At 40.4% G+C, this 20,860-nt stretch overlaps 2 protein-coding genes and 1 pseudogene across 7 annotated transcripts in view; 1 reads left to right on the top strand and 2 right to left on the bottom strand.

The window, feature by feature from the left end:
- The window catches only part of DHX9 (DExH-box helicase 9), a 29,591-nt gene extending 14,400 nt beyond the window's left edge, over nucleotides 1–15,191 (bottom strand). The window contains exons 1-13 of one of the 3 annotated variants that reach the window (XM_061634071.1): nucleotides 15,104–15,191; nucleotides 11,711–11,849; nucleotides 10,876–11,016; nucleotides 9,901–10,015; nucleotides 9,594–9,706; nucleotides 8,966–9,114; nucleotides 5,497–5,543; nucleotides 4,494–4,630; nucleotides 3,185–3,274; nucleotides 2,928–3,089; nucleotides 2,691–2,768; nucleotides 1,348–1,539; nucleotides 383–524 (exon numbers count right to left, since the gene is read on the bottom strand). In XM_061634071.1, the coding sequence (XP_061490055.1) occupies nucleotides 383–524; nucleotides 1,348–1,539; nucleotides 2,691–2,768; nucleotides 2,928–3,089; nucleotides 3,185–3,274; nucleotides 4,494–4,630; nucleotides 5,497–5,543; nucleotides 8,966–9,114; nucleotides 9,594–9,706; nucleotides 9,901–10,015; nucleotides 10,876–11,016; nucleotides 11,711–11,821 (1,477 nt within the window). In that variant the 5' untranslated portion in view covers nucleotides 11,822–11,849; nucleotides 15,104–15,191. Of the gene's footprint in view, nucleotides 1–382; nucleotides 525–1,347; nucleotides 1,540–2,690; nucleotides 2,769–2,927; nucleotides 3,090–3,184; nucleotides 3,275–4,493; nucleotides 4,631–5,496; nucleotides 5,544–6,843; nucleotides 6,958–8,965; nucleotides 9,115–9,593; nucleotides 9,707–9,900; nucleotides 10,016–10,875; nucleotides 11,017–11,710; nucleotides 11,850–13,105; nucleotides 13,245–15,103 lie in introns of those variants that run through there. The other 2 variants (XM_061634069.1, XM_061634072.1) reach the window with 2 other exon arrangements.
- Nucleotides 3,877–3,995, top strand: LOC133388252 (5S ribosomal RNA; annotated as a pseudogene).
- Nucleotides 15,192–19,037: 3,846 nt separating the features above from the next.
- The window catches only part of NPL (N-acetylneuraminate pyruvate lyase), a 43,736-nt gene continuing 41,913 nt past the window's right edge, over nucleotides 19,038–20,860 (bottom strand). For all 4 annotated transcript variants that reach the window (XM_061634075.1, XM_061634076.1, XM_061634074.1 and 1 more), the window contains one exon: nucleotides 19,038–19,703. In XM_061634075.1, coding sequence (XP_061490059.1) covers nucleotides 19,552–19,703 — 152 coding nt within the window. In that variant the 3' untranslated portion in view covers nucleotides 19,038–19,551. The remainder of the gene's footprint in view (nucleotides 19,704–20,860) is intronic.

A 20,860-nucleotide genomic window follows, 5' to 3' on the forward strand; every position in this document is an offset into this window, starting at 1 on the left:
AACATGTCAATGAAAACACCAGGCCACTGAACTCCAACCTATCAGGAGGGCAGTGCAATACACTGTCCACAGCAACCATCTAAAATTTCATGCTGGCTCCTCACTTCATCATGGGGAAAGGTTAGAAACGGGAAAAACAAAAAAAATCCCCTCTACAGATCCTTTCCAACTACTACTATGGATGTGATAACTACCTCCTCTCTCCAGTAAAGGCAGCCAAACACAGGAGGAAACACTATCATTTTTATTCCAATGTAAAGCTACCAGATAGAGCAAGAGTTTCCAATATTCTAATAATACTTATGTTCTCTGCCAGTAACACCACTGTGGGAAGGGGTTCTCCAATTCTGCTTGGCTCCAGATTTTCTACATTTCTACACACCTACAGTGCAGAACATCATACTGGCATGGGGTCGGGGAAGCACCGATTCAAAGCGGACACTGTAACCACAGCTACTCCCAGGTTCTTCTGCTCTTTCATAAGAAACACGTTCCGCCACCGAAACAGCACTGATCCTCCTGGGCTGTATGGAAAGGAAATTTCAAGTCAAAATATGAAGTCAAAATATGAAATCTGCACCAACTCATCAACAGCAATTCCCTGCAACAAACCTATGAATGAAAATCATAGAAGACATTGAAACAGCTTCTATCAAAAGGTGGAAAAACCACAGGTGCCTCGATACCCATGTACCCCCAACAATGGATGTTGGGAATCCAGTTATCTGTGATTTTCTGCTGCCTCCGTGCAGGAATAGAGCAGGAAAATTAACACTTGATAACCTGAAATATCTACAAAGTACATGTTTACAAGAGCTACCATTAAATTAAGGAAATGAACAGATTTGTCCCAACTGCAGTATAGTTAGGGCCCAAACAACTCTGTTCCTTTACCTGAAAATTACCTATATCCCAGACTTAGTCCTCTTCTAAATAGACAACTGAAAACAAAGTCTTGCCTCTTCAGTTGATGGGCAGGGCAAAAATGCTTTAAATAAAAGACTTCCTAACATTTACATTGTGCTGGAAATTTTGAAGAGGAAAAGCTATGGGGAAAATACAGTATAAGCTAAGAGTCAGTTTTACTGATTTTAAATGAAGGGGCTGCAAATGTCTGTTAAGCTTTCCTCATCAAGATATGTTAGTCACTTCCAGGTAACTACTGCACAGCGTCATGGTTAGTCAGCAAATTAATATCACTGGCATAGTGGAACAGTATGCATGGCATCTGCAGCATGGCAAAATGGGAGCACTAACTGTATTACGGCTTAGTAATAACTAATTTGGATGGGTATTACTGCCAAATACTATGTCAAGCATAAATAGTGCTTTGAATAGGCTCTTCACCTGAGTCACAACAACATTACATTCTGCAGCTCTTCCACTATGAATATATTCATCCAGAATATACTGTGGAACCTGTGTGGTTTTGCCACAACCTGTTGCCCCACGGATGATGACGACAGAATTCTGATGGATGGCATCCAGAATCTCTCGCTCAAACTTCTTCACAGGTAAGGTATCCCTCTCTTGAAGAATCTGAGACAGAAAGTAGTTCACGATTAATATTCAGCAAAACCATCAGCCTAAAATCTGGCTAAATCCATCTCCTTAGCAAATAAACCTCTGTCCACCCCAGCCCAACTTCCACATGTTTTGAGAGTATGAATGGAAACCTAAGCATGTCCTTTGCTTCCCCCCACCTCTTTATTATATATAATACAGACTTTTCAAGTGTGTGTACATATGCATGTCTGTATCATGCCAGTGTGAGCTTCTGAAGGTTCAGAAACCAAAACCTACATCCTTCTTTGACAGACATAGAAGACTAGGTCTAAAGAGGAAGTAGAAGTGACAAGATAAAACCCCATGCCAAATCTGTCTTTCAAAAGAACCTGCCCCTTAACAGATGGAGAAGAGAGCATCTAGTACAGCCAATGGGAAGTGACAAACAGGGAGAAAGTATCTGTAAGTAAGATAGCACGTATCTTGGGAGTTGGGCTTGCTGGAAGATCACGTATTTGGACTTTGGCTCTACACCCCAAACTAGCTCTAGTCTATAGGAATTTTGGCTAACATCTATGATTGATTTAAAATCATTTAAAAAATGTATCGTAGTGATTATCTCTGTTGTTGTTGTTATGTGACTACAAGTCGATTATGACTTATGGCGACCTTATGAATCAGCAACCAGTAGCATCTGTCATGAACCACCCTGTTCAGATCTTGTAAGTTCAGGTCTGTGGCTTCCTTTATGGAATCAATACATCTCTTGTTTGGCCTTCCTCTTTTACTACTCCCTTCTGTTTTTCCAGCATTATTGTCTGTTCTAATGAATCTTGTCTTCTCATTATGTGTCCAAAGTACGATAACCTCAGTTTCATCATTTTAGCTTCTAGTGATAGTCCTGGTTTAATTTGTTCTAATACCCAATTATTTGTCTTTTTTGTAGCCCATGGTATCTGCAAAGTTCTCCTCCAACATCACATTTCAGATGAGTGGATTTTTCTCTTATCCGCTTTTTTCACTGTCCAACTTTCACATCCATACATAGAGATCGAGAATACCATGGTCTGAATGATCCTGACTTTAGTGTACAGTGATACATCTTTGATTTGAGAACCTTTTCTAGTTCTCTCATAGCTGCCCTCCCCAGTCCTAGCCTTCTTCTGATTTCTTGACAGACTTACTTTCTGCAGCTCCTGATCATTTTCCAGCTGATACATGAGGTTGCTTTTTAGATCTGTGCTTATCTGTTCTGGTGTGGCCTGGAAAAAGATTGCAGGATTTGAAGACACATAATACTTTAAAACTGCTACAATAACACCAACTAAGAAGATGGTTAACATATTTCACAAGAAGCTTCTGTAAAATGGGAAAATAAACTTTATGCCAGGAATAAGGGAATGTAAAGTTTGTAGACTTACATATGCCAGAGGACCTTCATCAATATTGCTGCTGGTCCATGGATTCCAGTTTGATTGAGGGGGTGACCATGGCACAACCCCTGTTTGAGTCTGTTTTTGGGATGGTTCAAAGTGCGCCAACTTTCCAATGTTGAGTACAACAGGGAAGCTGGGATCATCAGGCTGCAAGTAAATGAGAAAAATGAAACAATGCTTTGTGAAAGCTGGCAAAACCCCATTTAACTGGGAAAGAAAGCTATTCTTGACCACATACTCACCGGTGGAATGATTTCAAGACACATCTCCTCAACAATACTTTGTAGTTCATTTTCCAAATCAGAGGTGATATTGACTGTATAAGGCTCCACCTATGTAATTAACATGAGGGAGAATCCAAAATAAACACAAAAGGATGATTTCAGATCTAACCAAATCCCTCAAGAGATGTATTGACACAGTAACTCACTTTTGCTCAAAACACAAATAGGAAATAGGTCACATTAAACCATTAAAGCTATTTCTTTTTTTCAAAAAATGCAAGTACAACTGTAATTTCAACAAACTTCCCAAAAATTACCAATGTTTCCTGTGAAATTTTACTAGTGTAATACAGGCACACCCCGCTTTAACGTATGCAATGGGACCGGAGAGTATACTTTAAGCAAAAATAACCTTTAAGTGAAGCAATTGTCTTCACTTGTACTGCACGCAATCACCACTAGATGGCAGCGGCGTCATGCCAATAAAGTATACGTTATTGCGAAGAGTGCAAACGTTAAGCGGGGTATGGGGACGAATGGCGCATGTACGTTATAGCGAGGCGACGTTAAGCGAAGTGACGTTAAGCGGGGTATGCCTGTAGTCTAAATGTTGTATTATGCAGAACCTAAAAAATGACTTGCCACAAAGTAAAACATTAAAACAGAAAAATATACACAGCAATGTTTTAAAAGCTGGTATGAATACCATAGCCTACTGCCATACTACCCTGAACACGCCCAATCTCCTCTGCTCTCGGAAGCTAAGCAGGGTCAGGCCTGGTTAGTACTTGGGTGGGAGACCGCCTGGGAATACCAGGTGCCATAGGCTTAGAGGAAGGCAATGGTAAACCACCTCTGAATACCTCTTACCATGAAAACCCTATGAATATTCATAGATTCATAGGGTTGCCATAAGTCATAATCAACTTGAAGGCATATACCAACAAATGAATACTTCTAGATGATATCACTGTAAGATTTAGCAGGAGATACTTTTAAAAGATTGCCAAAGGTAGGCAGACTCTCGTTTAGGAGGACTGCAGCCATTGATCTGTAGTCTTCTCCATCCCCCAAAAGGGGAAAAAGCTAAAACAGAACAAGGATCAACCATTATCAACCATACCAATAAAGCCAGTCCATACAGAAAGGCTTCAAAATGGAACAAAAAGAGACTCCGTTCTGGTTAATCTCCAAGAAGAGAATGAAATCTTATTTTACAAGCCTTGGGAATACAATCTTAGAATGGGGGTGGACTTCACCCATGCTTTGTGGCTCTACAGGTTGCTGAACATACACACATATATGAAAGAAACAAATTTGGACTCACCGATTCACCCTCCTTCTTTTTGGTCTGTCCAGAGTAAGCCTCAATGATGCCCAGATGATACAGTTGCCTGACCAGAGACAGAGCACAGGATTGAGCTGCCAGCTTTTTGTTTGAACCATGCTCACGAGCAAAGATTCCTAAAACAGAGAAGTACTAAATGTGGTCGAGGCCAATAAAGAACAGACTTGTTTTTTTCTTCTTCTATACAAAAGAAAGGTTAAAATGCAAGTACAACCATAATTTTAAAAACTCCTGAAACTCCCCAATGTGAGCTCTGAAATTTTACTAGTGTACTAGTCTAATTGCTTAGATATTTAATTACCATCAGGAAACACATGCTAGAAAGTGGTTTTCAAGAGTATCTCGGTCAAGTTTGTGTTAGGCTGCGCTGGTTTATACAATCAATAACCTTATTCAAGGATTATCTTCCATTCAATATCAAATTTATTTACGCTATAAAAGAAAAAAGGTTAGGCTGGGCAGAGCTACAAACATCAACCTCTGACAAAAGGACAGGATCTTGACACTGACTTTTTTCCCCATCTTCGAAGTGATCCTGCGAGGCCTTGGTTCTCTAATTCTGTGTGTTATTGGCAGAAAGGAAAAAGACAAGCAAAGTTTGGAGAGCTGGGATGTGGTGGCATTGAAGCCAAGGGGGAACAGAGTAGTTAGGACTATAGATTGGCATGGCTGTTTTACCTTTAAGAATAATATAAAAGGGAAATGCTGTTAGTTGTGGCTTCTACTATTACTGGAGCACAATGACCTGGAAACCTTAGGAGGCAACAAGGGCCAAGAAGGGAGGGGAAGAAGAAAGGGAACTGTATTTCACTTAGTGATTTCAAATAGCCAATTGTTTGACTGCAAGCTTCTAGTCAAGAAGAACTTAGGTCAGTAAGCAACTCAAAACAGCTGAGGCTCCCTAACACTACCAACCATAATAGCAAATTAAATACCTTCCAATTATGATACAAAGTTCAATTCCAATAAGACAAACACTTACTTCTGGCTGGCTGCTTGACATAAATGGTCATTTCTGCAATAAAGCTCCTGCAATGCATACAGAGAAAGCAGCATTAGGGCTTTAGATTTTGGGGAGGATCAAACCAGACATCTCCAGCATAGCCAGGTCTTTTATATTAGGCAAAGCCCAATAAAATTCAAAACATTCACATTTCCCCCCGCACAACCAGGACCAACATTTAAAAAATAGTTCTACTTTGAAGTTACTATGCAGGCATATATGATCTTACCATGTCTTAACAGTTAAGCTATTTTTAAAAGAATAATGTGGACTTTATAATCTGTTGTGTCTTGCCAGGGATGGTAAAAAAGAATGGCTGAAACAGAAGCTCCCAAACAAATACATAGGGTCAAAAGGATCCATTGAGAACAAAAGTTTAATCGAAACTCAAAAATTACAAGATCACTTTGCAGAGCAGAACCATGCTTTAAATAACCCAACTCCAATAGGGAACCACATTAAAAAATACCGTTTAGGATTTTGCCTATCTCAGCCTTACTATATCTACTCAAGTACAGATGACAGCCCCAACAGGAACCACAATATGACTAAACTAGCAAAATAGGTAACATACATACCTCTTTTTCAATAAAGGCAGCACTTCCCTCAACAAGCTATCTAGGAAAAATATGCCCGAGACCGGGATTATCCTCTAAGGCAATAATAGATACACAAAGCTCCATGTGGCCCTTATTCTGGAATCTGATCACATTTAGGAATAAGCTCTCTGTGACGCAAGATATGCAGTTCCCCAAATACTTCAAGCATTTACCAAAGAAGCTCTCGTAGACAAGGCTGTGGCCCTAACCATGTTTATCTTACAATGCGTACCACTGCCATCAATGAGACTTGGGCAGTAATTTTATACACTTCTTATAGAAGGTCATTTAGTTAACTCAGTGGGATCCACTGCTGAGGAAACATGTATTAGAATTGGCTGTTAATTATTTCTAAGAGAATGTTTAGGATCCAAATCGAACACTAAGATTTTTAAGACAGTTTGATAACCAGATACAATGCACCAATGGAGCTGGGTAAGGAGTTTTTGAAAAATCTTCCTAAATAAAGTGCTTGGGAAAGGTTATGAATTAACAGAAAAATTAGGTTTAAAAACTTGTGGATGCAATTTAAAGTGTCTCCTTATATTTTAAGAGGTGAAATTCCCCTCGATAGTTTATGCTTCTAGTATTTCTAATATGCTGCAGGAAGATCATATTACACCTGCAACCAAGTAAACTTTTTGATATCTCACTGCAAACAAAAGACACGTTAGAATAAGCTCAGAGCCTGGTCTTAGGCCCCTTCCTAAACCACCAGTGAACTGACCTTCAGGCACAGCGGCTTCATGAGTCAAAAGGCCACTGGCTCTCAGGGACACAACAGCCACCCTTTCATTAATGACACCGATGCCAGTATGTTTCTCAGCCAGGCTTATATTCAGCACTCAATTCATTCTCCTCCACCTGGGGGGGAACAGCGACACCAAAAATCAATTTACAATAGATTCCCATGTGATTGCTTAGTACAGCCTAAGCAGCAGCACATGTGTGAATGAGCAAAAATCTCTGGTGTCGCAGTTGGCCACCCTTTTCAGCATGGAACTTATACTGCAATGCTGCTGTGGAGTCATTGTCCCATCCCACCATTTGATAGAGCCCCGTTTGTGCATACGGAAAACATGCTTGTGTTTAGAATTATATACTCCCAATATAGTTTCTGGAAAACAATGTCCAATTGCAAATTTAATGCCCTTACCAGGCAGTCATGGTATCAATCCTGATCTATGAGTGGAGCTGAAAGAATTTCACTGTGGTATTTTTCCATGAAGAATTTTCTATTTCTAAAAATGCACTGTTTCATAAAATGAATCAATAACATAAATACAATATCACCCCCAACTAACTGGTTTCAAAGTTGTAATTAACTTTTTCGGAAGGATATTTATATATTTTTTATATAGATAAGAAATATGCGTACAGCTCTCCAGGCGTGCTACAACTGGTATGAACAGTTCAGTACCTTCATTCATTTTCTTAAAATGTAAACAGGCAGGTTTGGATGGACATCATGCACCCTTCGTCCTCTGGGATGTAACGAAGATCAGAAGTATCTGCTTCCAGTTTTAAGCTAATTGGAATAGTCAGTTATATCTGAACTCTGATCAGTTTAAACAAGGGGTGGTATCAGGAGTTTTGAATCAGCTGGCACTGGAGAAGGTTTTAGACCAAGCCATGCCTTTACAAAGGGATGGGCTCCACTCAAATCAGGATGGAACCAGACTGGCAGTGCTTAAAAATGTGAGAGAGCAGAATTTGGATATAATGGGAACTCTGTTTAGTCTAAAAACAGAAGTTTAAGTTTTTCTAACAAAAAGATACATCAGAACTTATCAATTCAACAGAACTATACTTTCTCAGAATTTTTTAATAAATAATTGCAGCCATACCCTAGAAGGTGGCTACATGAACTGTGCATTTCCTCCCTTCTTACTACCTAAGCAAATTTAAGTTTTAGACAAATCTAAACAATTGAATATATTGCAGCATGTTTCCAACACCATTCTTTTTCTTCCCTGAAAACTTAGGTGATCCATCTGAGCCTTCCTGGGAGTAACATGTCCTACACCCTAGAACGCTCTCTGGAAAACAGCAAGCAGGCTGAGAAACATACTGTCATCCACTGCCTCCATCTTCATCAAGCACATCGTCTGAAAGTCACATTCCATTAAAGTACAACTTCCATAGCTATTGCCGGGGGGGGGGGATCTTTTGAAAATAACACGTTCCAAAACACTCATAATTAGGGCTGCCCACCCCTTACCAGCTCTGCTCTTGTGTTTCAGTCCAACATGCAGAAATTAAGCTGGTGAAGTTTTTCCTAGCATAGTGAAGCTTCACCAACGTAATTACTGCATAGCAGGCTGCTGATAAACACCTAGGTGTAGGACTGGTTAAAAAAAAAAGATGGCAACCCTGACAATGTTTTTCATATTCATAGCAGTATCTCCAATGAAAGCTGAAAGAAAAAAGAAATGACATGAAGTACATTTCAACCTGAAATTAAATCTGACTCTGAATATGTAATGGTCCAATTCAGATGTAACATGCCCAGCCCAACCAACTATGGATTGCTGGAACGAGAGCCCCTCCTTCTCCTGCATACCTGGCTGCAAAAATGTACAAATGGCAATTAGGTGCCAAGGACATTGCAGAAATCAAGCTAGTATTACAGATGTGACAGTAACAGCCTTGCTCTAATGGCTGATCAGCAAATCACATGGCAAAGTTCTCCTTGGATTATTTCATATCAGACTGCCTTCTTTGATCCAGCTGATCCATTAATTAACTATGTTCCCCATTTGGAAGTGCAGAGCACAAGCCAGTTGTTTCAGACAGTCAAGAAGCATTTCAAAATTTATCAGCAACACAAAGGAGAAAACCTAGCAAACCTGTTGTGATCGGGCCCCACTTGAGTGTATTTATATTCTCCTTGGATCTTCTCTTTCTGGAAAAACTGATTCAGGCGTGCCTTGGCGTTCTCTAAGGTCCAATTCCCATGAAGGCCAGCATTTAAGTCGACTTCTTCTGATTCCAAAGTCTAATAGGAAAAAAACAAATGTCTTGTACTTAAACTTTACAAGTGCCACTATGTCAATGTAAGATAAAACAATCTTTAAGATTCCTGGATCATCTTGTCTGCAAGGTAAGTGAACTAAGCATCTCCCTAGTAAATCAAACAGTTCAAAACCATGACTAAAACATTAAATCTGCATAGTGGGGACTCCGTATGTTCAGACAAAAAACTCTTGAAAACTTAATTTGTGCCGTGCTCAGAGTTATAGCACTATCCCCCAAATACAGCAATAGATTATTTTTGGGGAAGGGTAACAATAACAAACATTTGAGCATTACCTGCAGAATAATCTATCTGTTCTGGAACATTTTAAAAAAACCATGACAAGCGTACAGAAGAATCTTTTATGTATCAAGAAGTGGCAGGTTTTATTACAGACCAAACCCGGAATGATAACACATACCAAATTTAGCTAATCAAGAGTTAAAGAAAAAATCCCTTACTGCCTGAGCCTCCTGCTCCTCCTTCCTGGAATAGTAATCCTTCAGATTAGCTCCACGGTCCCACTGAGCTCCACCACAGCCAGGGCTTCCAATCGCAGGAGGAGGAACACCATCTAGCAGGACAGAGAAGAAACCTGTATGTTTCCTAATAGTTGCAAAACAAATGCTTTGAATATTTTTTGAAGACAGACAGAACTCAGTGGAATCTCACAGCTTCTTTCCTACCCAACTTCCTCCCACCCTCTTGATTTATAAAGCACAAACAGCATAACACAGAAACTATGTGTTTGAATGTTGAATGCCTTACCCACTTCTGTTCTGAGAGCCAGATGAGGAGGAACTGGCCCTCCCAAAGGAGCAGCAAATCCATCTGTACCTTCTTCCACTCCAGCCACATCTTCACCAGCACCCACAGCTCCTGCCTAAGCAAGGGCAAATTTTCTGTGAATTACAATGCTACATTCCTCATGGTGTGCACTTTTTTCAGTCCCCAAGAGTCCTCATACAGCTTAAGGTGATGCTTGCTACAAAAGTGACCCAAACTCAGCTCAGCATTTTCCTTTTATAGTCAACTTAGTGCTGCACAACTGGGTGGCATGTATTTGTGTATTTTCACTAGGCTCTATAATCCTAAGAATATCAGTTTTCTTTTCTCTATCTTTTAAGAAGTATTCTGTTATGGATGTGGCTAAAAAGACACAATCTTTCAAGGGGGTAAAGCTATAAAGCTAAACACACTTACTAGGAAATAAATCCTACTGAATTCTTCAGCACTTACTTCTAAATAAATCTGCTTAGACTTGCACTGTAAGTAACAAGTCGGTGATAAAGGGCCCTAATGCTTCCTATGGTGTTTCTTCTGCTTCTCCATCATTCATACCAATCTTTTCTAAAACAAATTTTACATTCTGCAAGACATCAAGTATCCTCCATTATAATAAACTATGCAAGTTTCATAAACGTATGCAGCTTTGCACAAATCTTTTGTGAGTTCAAAATATGACCTTTCTCACAGCAAATTTTTGGGGGGAAAAGGCACTTCATTCTTCTTTTCTTCCATCTTTTTTCCATCATGGAACCTAAGGCAGCTTACATATGGCTCCCAGGTCTTCCATCCTGGCACTGACCAGTCCTACACCTGCTTAGCTTCAGCAAGGTAGTGGCCTCATGTGGCTTCAGATCATGCCCTGGTCTCTGACAGTAAAGCGACCTAACCTTGATTATAAAATCATTATACACCACATCCATATATATACATATATTGCATGACCCATACACTTACTCCGAAAGCTGGAATTTCTTCACTCTTGATTTCATTCACTCGAACAAGGTAATTGAGGAAGTCCCTTGCAGCATTGGTCTGGGCATCCTTCTTGTTGGTGGAGTTGCCCATACCTATATAGTTGAAGCCTGTCACGCGAACCTGTATTAAGTGGATACACAAACCCAGGAAGGAAAAATATGAGAAGTCTCAGCAGCGCACCAGTTCATTGTGAACACCATTTCCAACTGTCTTCAAGATGGAAAATTGAGAAGCACAAAGTATAATTTGGCATGCCACCTTTGAGTCTTCTCAAGTGGCAAGTCATACAGCAGCTTATGTTTACAACAAACTCCCGTGACCTGTTTGCCTTGAAAACTACAATTCAGCTCAGGGTGCTGCTGTTGAACTGCAGTTGCCAAATGACATATACTAAGTAGGCAGTGTTGGTGGGAGGAAGCAGAAGGTGTGCTTGGGCTGCTTGATGCAATCTTTGGGGAGCATCCAAAAATTCCTGGTGCTAGACAGCAGTATCCACAGTCCATGCCTACGGCTAGGTGCTGGTAAGGACTGGCACACGGGTCAGCTGACTACCTATTATTTGACTACATGAAGCAAGAACACCACTATTTAAGTGCCAGCTTTAAAAAAAACTGTGTGTGTGTTGAAAGCATGTGTTAATGGCTATGTCCACTGGCCTGCATCCCCCAAATATCCACCCACCCACCATATGTGGCCTCAGGTGCAAAAAGGCTGCCCACCCCTGCTTTAGGCAATCAATTTTTCCAAGGAATCTTGCACGATCACGTGAAAAATACAGATAGCTTAAACTGTTCAGACACAACCAAACCCTCACCTCACACATGAACTTCTGTCGGTTCTTGATGCCCACAGCACGGATTTCATAAGCTGGAGTGATCTTCCGCTTGCCGCACCAGGCGTACAGGAAATTCTTCACATCCCCCATGGCAGGAATAGATGGGGTAAGATGGCCCCTATGGGGATAAAAATAGGCTTGAATTACTAACAGCTAGATTGACTATTTCTTTGTCTAGACTAGAGCAGCCTTCTCCCAACCTCCCCTCTATTTTGGAGTACAAATCCTATGAGCCCCAGCCAGCATGGAAGGCAGATCTAGAGGACGGATTTTCTGATTAGTTATGATGCCCTTTTTGTCATTAGTGGGGCACAAGTAACATCTCCTCACATGAGACAACAAAGAAATCCAAGACTTTCTCATAGCTGTAATTTGACAGCATTGGCCACGTTCAGGTATAATGCTAAAACAATGATTTAGCACAGCCTTCCCCAACCCAGTGTCTTCCATATATTCTGAACCACAACTCCTATATCACAATATTTCATGATCAGCTTTTACTGTATATAAGATGCATGACCGTTTGCCATAGCTGTTATTATTCTTAGGTTGTAGTCTGGAATATGTGCTGACAACAGCCCCGTGATGTAGTCTTATTTTTCTAGTGCAGGGGGCTGCAGTTAAGAAAGGGAGTAGTGTATGACAACCCCAGTTTTACTATATCCACAACTGAGGGGGGCTGACACTTGTAACAACCATCTGGATCAGAATAACTATGTTTTAGTAGTGTCTAATACATGGAAACTACTCGTTGTGCAAGAAGCAGTTTTGGTATGTAGAGCTTTAAGACATCGCGCCAGAGTTGTTACCACCACCCCTGCTACCTTTTTTGTTGGTGGGTGTTTTAATTCCCAATAAAAGATTCCTAAAACGCATACACAAAGCCCCTCAAACTGCATCGCAGGAAATTCTAGTTAAATTGCCACCTCCATCGTCCTCTCAAACCAACCGAAAGTCAGTGCTCAACTGAACGTAGAGGCGTTCTGTGACCCGTTCATTTGCAAGCGGACTCCTTGTGCTTGGATGTCCTTAAACAGGGCAAAGTGAATCTCAAATGAGACCGGAAAATGAGTGCCGTTCTACTCTTCCTGACTCTATGGAAGAAACGGGCACCCACTCCGCAAGGAACATAACTGCGCACGCTCGACGCTCCCTGCCCACCTCCCTCCCGCTCCCAAACAACAGCTTTAGTGCGCACGCGGTTTTGAGATTTTTTTATATTGCCCCTCCTTCCCGGCCATTGTCGCGCCTGCGCACTCCATCACCGACTCTTCATTTCCACATCCCACACCCATTTTTCTCTCATTGACCCCATTGCCGGCATGTCGACGCATAAGAATTATTGGTTTTTTAAAAAATCGTGCTAAATGCAACCTTGTCCTGCCGGGGAGAACTTTGCTTCAAGCAATAGCGGGCACAGGAGCCTCTTTCTCCAGCCGCTCTCCTTCCACCGATTCCTCCACCTCTCTCGACCCAGCAACAAGATGGTGGCTTCCCCGCGCGTGCGCAGAGCAACAAGGCACAGAGCGCATTAGGACGCTTCGCTGCAATTGAGCAAGGAAGAGCGCGCCTCCCGTGGAAGGAAGTGGAACTGCTGCTTGTGCATCGGGAAATCGAGGCGGAAGCGGGGAGCCCAAACGCGAAATGTGTGATACCTTCTTCATTATATCTATTAGACGTCTAAGCAAAGCAGAACCGTCGAGCTCGCTTTCGGGTGTCACAGAACTCGTCCCTAGTCTACTTGTTGAACAAGCAAAGGAAGTACATGCAAATAAAAATATCCTGTTATAAAATAGGTTGAGAATTGACAGAGGAGTAGCTGTATCAAATCTGTTGAAGCAAAAACAAGACTAACGGCTAACCAACTTCCAATGGCACTAGTTTTCATAGACCACTTAAGCAGATGCGTGGAGGATTATCCTCTGTATACATGGGTGTGGAAAGAGAAAAACTAAATAAAAATCGAATGGTAATGAAATGCAAAAAGTGCAGGCTCTAAATTACATTGATTTAGATAACATACCTTTAAATCACATTCAGTCCTTTCCAAAAGAATCCTGGGAACTGTAGTTTACCCCTCACAGAGCTACAGTTCCCAGTACCCTTAACAAATTAGTTCGTGGCATTCTTTGGGGGAAGTCATGTGATTTCCATGTATGGTGTATCAATGTAAGAGTCACAGTGACCATATCTGCAGTAATCAGTGGTAGCACAGCATTGCTAAGTTAATACGTGCAGGAGGACAGAAAACAATTGTCTATTTTAATGCCCAAACAGAACTAATAAAGTTAGATACCGTTATACGATTATGGAGTTGGCCTGGATGATATCTGAGAGTCCCCTCCCAGCCTATAATTCTATGCCTATGGAGATGCAGTTTCTATTAGACAGACCTGCTGGACTAGTCAAACAGACTAAGCCAGTTTCTTTGTTTTGCTTGATGGACCAATCTGTGTCTAAAGATGGGTCCAGAGTAGTCCTGCTGCTATGGGAACTCTTTCAGGAGAGCGCCACCCGCACCCTGGAGCCAAGAAGTGACTTGTGTGTGTTTTAGTCTGTCTGAGGTGAAGCTGGGAACTAAAAAGACACAAAGGGAGGCCTGTTGTCTAAGGCTTTGAAACCCATTGGGGAACCAAGATCTGTTGGGCTGTTAATGCTGAGTGCCCGTACACTGAGGCTGTATATTGTGAATAAAGCCATATATCCTCAAGACACCACGGTCTCTGCTGACTTTTATTTAAAGGAAACCAATCCCGGGGTAAGCACAGGAACCCCTGGGAAGTCTCTCGCTGCTCTAGAGATTGGGGTGCACGCAACAATACTATTTCATCTATTTCATGTAGGCGCCTCCCTTTGAAAGTCCTCCATAGGGCAACTGCATGTGCAGCACAGTATTTCAGGCCATTTAAAAGTTCTCCCACTGGTGTCCATTTATCCATTATAGAAAACAGAAGGGCCCAGCAAACAAGTGTACGTACATTTCACATTGGAAAAAGTAGCTGAATAAGTCCATGATTTCATAGAGGATGTTATTAAGTCCTGTAATAGTGCTGCCCAAGGTGGGGAAGGCTAACATCTGGGCTTGATGCAGAGCCGGGTCCCTCTATCTGTGTTGTTGTGTGGCATATTTTTGGTGGCCAATAGATGAAAGTGGATAGTATCCAAAACCAGAAAAAAGAAAAAAAAAGGGGGGGGGACCCAAGATGCTAGAGAAATATATTTTATTAAATAGCCCAACGTGTTTCAGCCACTATATACAGGCCTTCATCAGGGGCTGTAAATATAATACAATAGCAGGGACAAACTGCATTAATAAACATATACATTAAAACCATACATGATGAATCTCTATATAATTGTTTTTTTACTTACAATAGCTGGTGTGTAATATCTTTCTGTGCACAAAATTGCTATCAGTTCAACCACAAGAAAGAGTTCATTAGGTATATTTATATATATCCTCCCAGGGGTCATATCTACGGTGAGACCACTCAAAGAATGGAAAATTGATACCACCTGAGGCAAAACAATGTACGAGGGATCCTGGATATTTGTCCTTTTTCACAAGAAGAAGCAATTCTAAACTCTCATTAAGTCCACTAGGGGTCATCGTTTTAAGATCCAGAATCCATGCTATTTCTCTCCTTACTAGGATATGGCTTCTCTCCCCACTTAAAGTGCAGATGTAAGAAACTTTACATAGGACAAACATCTAGGATTGTCGTATAGGGGAACACCTCAGTAACATCAAAAACAAGAGACCTGCCCGCCCCCCCAGTGGAATATTTTATTAAATGTTATCACTCTGTTGCTGATTTCAAGTTTTGGGTTTGTGGGGAGAAAAGCCATATCCTAGTAAGGAGAGAAATATCATGAATTCTGGATCTTAAAATGATGACCCCTAGTGGACTTAATGAGAGTTTAGAATTGCTTCCTCTTGTGAAAAAGGACAAATATCCAGGATCCCTCCTACATTGTTTTGCCTCAGGTGGTAATGGTATCAATTTTCCGTTCTTTGAGTGGTCTCACCATAGATATGACCCCTGGGAGGATATATATGAATATACCTAATGAACTCTTTCTTGTGGTGGTTGAACTGATAGCAATTTTGTGCAAAGAAAGATATTACACACCAGCTATTGTAAGTAAATATATATATACAGATTCATCATGTATGGTTTTAATGTATATGTTTATTAATGCAGTTTGTCCCTGCTATTGTATTATATTTACAGTCCCTGATGAAGGCCTGTATGTAGTGGCTGAAACGCATTGGGTTATTGAATAAAATATATTTTTCTAGTATCTTGGGTCCCTCCCCCTTTTTTTCTTTTTTATATTTTTGGTGGGCAACTGTTTTAGATCAGAAGGCAATTGTAAGTAAGGGCAGGCACCCTACCCAAGGCCTGTGAAACTGAATTGTTGTCCAGGATGTGCTATTCATTGTTCATTAATAATGAAGGTGTAGGTGACAAGCAGTGTTATGTCACCTGCGCCTGTCCTGTAGTCGATTATTTCCGGGTAGCAGTCTAGCCTTTTCAATCTCATTACGTCTCCCCCTACTCCACTTCATTCGGCGAGAACTGTAGTTTAAGAGAATCCTTCAACTGTGAGTTCTTGTCCAACAAGTTGCAGCAAATGTGGAGCATGCAACTGCAAAATCCCAAAGTCCTGTGGTACCTTAAAATCTCACAAGTGCATTGCAACATAAATGTTTGTGGTCCAGAGTCCATTTCACTGGATGCATAGGTAAGTCTAGGCTTTCAATTTTTTTGCCAATACCACAGTTTTGGATAGATGAAAAGAAGGATGCAAGGGGAACACTGGTTTGAATGCCACCCAAACCATTTCTAACATATTTTTGTATTTTTTTTTTTTTAAAAAAGATAACAAAAGGAAATCTTAACTTTGAAAATGCATTCTAAGGATATACATTCTGTATGCCCCTGGTGTTTAAACTTGGCTCAGATGATGTAATGAAAATGGCACATTCTTGACTGATTTTTAAGTTTACCATGGAACAAGGGAGGAGAGGGGGCAAGCCTGTGAATACATCACAAAGTGTATAGTTCCCTCACACAAATAATTCTCTTTTCTGGTACAGGACTTATATAAAAAGAAAAGGGATTTTACTTCCATTACTTGAATGGCAATATCCATTCTTTTTTCCCTCTCAGCTAATCCTGTTGAACAGCAGAAAGCTTGGCAGAGCATCAAAAAGCCATTTACACAATTGCTAATTGCATAAATGACATCTTTTTTTGCAAAAGTGGCAACATTGAGGCCTTTGGCACTGAAAGCTGAGTGTGAGAAGCAAAGGTGGAATGGCAAGACTTTCACACAGGGCCATTGAACAATTATTGCAAGCTGCTTCAGCGCCTCTGCTGAAGCAGCCTGGAAAAAAGTGAACAGCAGCAGTAATCATAAAGGGATGGGGTGGAGAGCACAAATGCCTCTCTCACCTTACCTGTCAGGTTGGGTAGAAGCTGGTGGTACCTAAACATAGTCCATGTACCCTCCCTTCTTATGAAGGGTAGTCAGCTGAAGCCTTGCACAAGCACAGCCCTGAGGCCTCCAAATTTGCCAAGCCAAATGTGTATACGGGTAGATGGTTGAGACCAAAGTTTCCTACTCTCAAGGTGTCAGCAACTGCCATGCACGACCTAAAAAGCAATCGGAGGCTCCATCTCTATAATCTTACAGTGTTTGGAAATGGACCACAGATGATCTAACCAAGGTGGTGCATTTTTATTTTATCATTCCGTTCTGACACTGGAATTCCAATGGAAATCTCTCATCTATATATATATTTGGGGGGTGTCAAGAGGGAATCTTATTCTCACTGTTATTTTCACATCAAAAGAAGAACATTCATGACTATAATAAGACTCCTTCCCTCCTCACACTGACCTGATTTGCACTTAACGCTAAGCCAAACTATGGCTAAGTGAGAATATGTGAGCATGAAGGTTCTTAAAGTAAAAATCATGGCTGCTTTGTTGCTATGGCTTTTCTTCTTCAGCTATGACATGGTTTGGTTTAGCATTACAGCTGAACCCAGGTTCATGGTTTGTCTCGCTTCAGAGAAAACACTTAGCCAAGATTTGTTCCAGAAACCCTGGCTGATAAACTGCGACAACTATAAAAAAAACTACTGTGCAGGGTAATACACCAGGACTTAGATTGCGTACACATCATACATTTAAAGCACATGACTTCTCCCAAAGAAATCTGGGACTGTAGTTTGTTAAAGGTGCTGGGAATTGTAGCTCTGTAAAGGCTAGATTATATTTTCCAGTATTCCTTGGGGAAAGCAATGTACTTTAAATGTGCTTTAAATGTATGGTGTGTATGCAGCCTTAGCCTACTTTTAGAAGTACACCATATATTTAATAACGGACTGAGACAGAAGTTAGTATAAATATAAGCCAGACCTTCTTTAGTCCAATACCAAAAGAGATATTTTAGATGTGTAGATTATTTCTTTTCCTCCAGTCTAGTGGCTTTGTTGAGAGTAAACTATGATTTAACACGATGGCTTTATAATGCTTAATGTAACATGGAAATACAACATCCTCATTCTCAATTATTTGGCATGATGTTATGCAGCTGTGGCAAGCTGAGCAGGCCCTAGCCAGCTGGGGAAGACTAGCCTCAGAGGGAGGCAATGGTAAACCCCCTCTGAATACTGCTTACCATGAAATCCCTATTCATAGGGTCGCCATAAGTCGGGATCAACTTGAAGGAAGTCCATTTCCATTTTCTGGCTTTAATTCTTGCTTTTTAAACCACCCCATAAAAAACCTAAAGCTAATTTTTGCCATTTGGCTAATATTAAAGAACTCACCTACAGTGAAGTATAGTACATAGAAATATTTTTTTAAAAGTGCACATGGTTTATATATGGTATACTGTTATGATAGTTTGTTGAGGAACAAAGCCCTACAGAATTTTCTCTGCAAAGTTACACAAAATGTTCCATAAGATTATACTTGAAAGCTTGGTATTAAGCAGCACTAAATGTTGATTCTGAAAGGCTGAACCCTAGCATTGGCTTACATGAGAGTAAGCTCCATTTAATTTAGTGGGACTTGTAAATAATTATGCTGCATGTATCCTAGAAGAGTTCAGGTGAAACCCAAGTTCAGGATTTTCTTTGAAGCAGTATTTCTCTTCCCCATCAACTGCTTTAGGAGCATACACACAAAACGTTATTCTTTTCTGTACCTTCACCCCTTTTTTGTCTTCAGCCAGAGTTAAGCAAGAAACAGTTGCCAACCACAGAGAAGCATTCATTAGCCATGGCTGATGTTACTCTAGTTGTTTTACTGCTCAGGAAGATATAAAAACACTTTGTAAATTCAAGAACTTGTCTAAACAATGCCCACATTGGAACTTTTAGAAATGTAGGGTTTTGGTTTTATAAACACAAAGATTAAGAGCTACCAAATCCAATTATATTATTGTTCGTAGTTTTGTTGGACATCTGAAAGGGGCAAGACAAACAGAAGAGTCTGGCAGTCTAATCTGTGCCCGGTCCTCCAATACTGCAGAAGAATGGCAGAATTTCAGTCAACAGGATTGACCTATTTTTAAAATAAGCCAGTTTCTTCCTATTGAAGAGGCACCATATCCTTGGCGGGCAAGAAAGCGGCTGCTGTTTTCCACATAGGCAAGATAAGTAGAGGACATCAGTGGGTAGTCCCCAATAGGAGTCACTGAGTAATTTCCTCATGAAAGTTGTTTGGTTAATATGCGTCTCAAGTTCTAAACATCAAATCATATGGACCATGCTCCTATGATTACACTGATGTTTAAAGTCAGCTGTAGGTGCAATTCTTCAGGCTCTCGAGCTTGGCTTTTACTTTAGCAATAAACTCCTCGGAGGCACTTGAGAGTGGAAGCCGTGGGGGACCCATTGGTATCCCTGAAACCAGAGTCATGATTGCTTTGGTCTGTGCAACACCAAAGCCTAGCCAAAAACAAGAGAGAACACAAATCATTCCACAGGGAAATTTCTTAAAGACAGTCCTTCCTTTCTGCCCCATACCACAGTCAATGACAAATCCCCATTCATGTCATACATTTAAAGCATGCTTATACCATTTAAAATATTATGGAGAATCCTAGGAAGCCATGACTGTTAAAGAGGTAAGAGGGTGCTTTAAATATATGGTGTGGATGTGAATAAAGTAATTTCTTTGCATAAAAGTGGGGGACCCTACAATTTACTGAACCTCAAGAAATCTGGGCACTGACCACAAACCTATAGCCAACCTGCTAGTCCACAATCATTTATTACTGGAAGTTTTAAAGAGAAAAGTCAAGACATAATGACATTTCTATTTTGTATAATGTATTTTAAAACTGTTGTGACCCATCCCGGGGCCTTTGGGTGAAGGGTGGGTAATAAATTTAAATCATCATCATCAATATTGGGATTTCTAATGTTCTACGTTTTTCCTTTGTTGTACTCCTTAATATAGTACTGTAAGACAGAGAATACTATCTTCACAGAGCAGATGGGGCAAGAGAAGGCTGAGAGAGTGGCATGCCTAAGGCTACCCAGTAAGTTCATGGGGACTTGTTGATTCAAAGTTAGAATGTCATGCTAACTCTCAAAATTCAAGGGCTGACTATATCATACATGCATTTATTGCTTGAAATGCAGGATTACTATTGCTAAAGTTTGAAAAAAAATCTAAGAACTCTTCTATTGCAGTTTAGCTAAATTCTGTGGAAGCAAGCAAGATAATATTACAAAAAGATACATGATGAAACAAAATATGAAATCTGTTATGTGGGTCAGGTTAATGTATAAATTATCTTATGTAAAACAAGTTGGAAGATAATTGGTATTTAGCATAAGCACACTACTGAATTTCTAAAATGTTTATGATAGTTATTTGTTACTATAATCTTACAGCAAAAAGAAAAGGTCAGAAAATCAAAGCAATCAAATCAATAGGAGAAAAATGCATCTGAAGAAAGTGTTATGGGCAATTTTTAAAGAAAAAAATGAAGGGGGGAGAGAGGGAGGTGTTTGAATGGAATCTTTCAGAAAGTATCTGAATGTCTTCTTCTTCTTCTGCTTTATTAGATTTATATGCCGCCCCACCTCCTAGTAGA

The sequence above is a fragment of the Rhineura floridana genome, chromosome 6 (assembly GCF_030035675.1).
Source record: "Rhineura floridana isolate rRhiFlo1 chromosome 6, rRhiFlo1.hap2, whole genome shotgun sequence".
Taxonomy (NCBI): domain Eukaryota; kingdom Metazoa; phylum Chordata; class Lepidosauria; order Squamata; family Rhineuridae; genus Rhineura; species Rhineura floridana.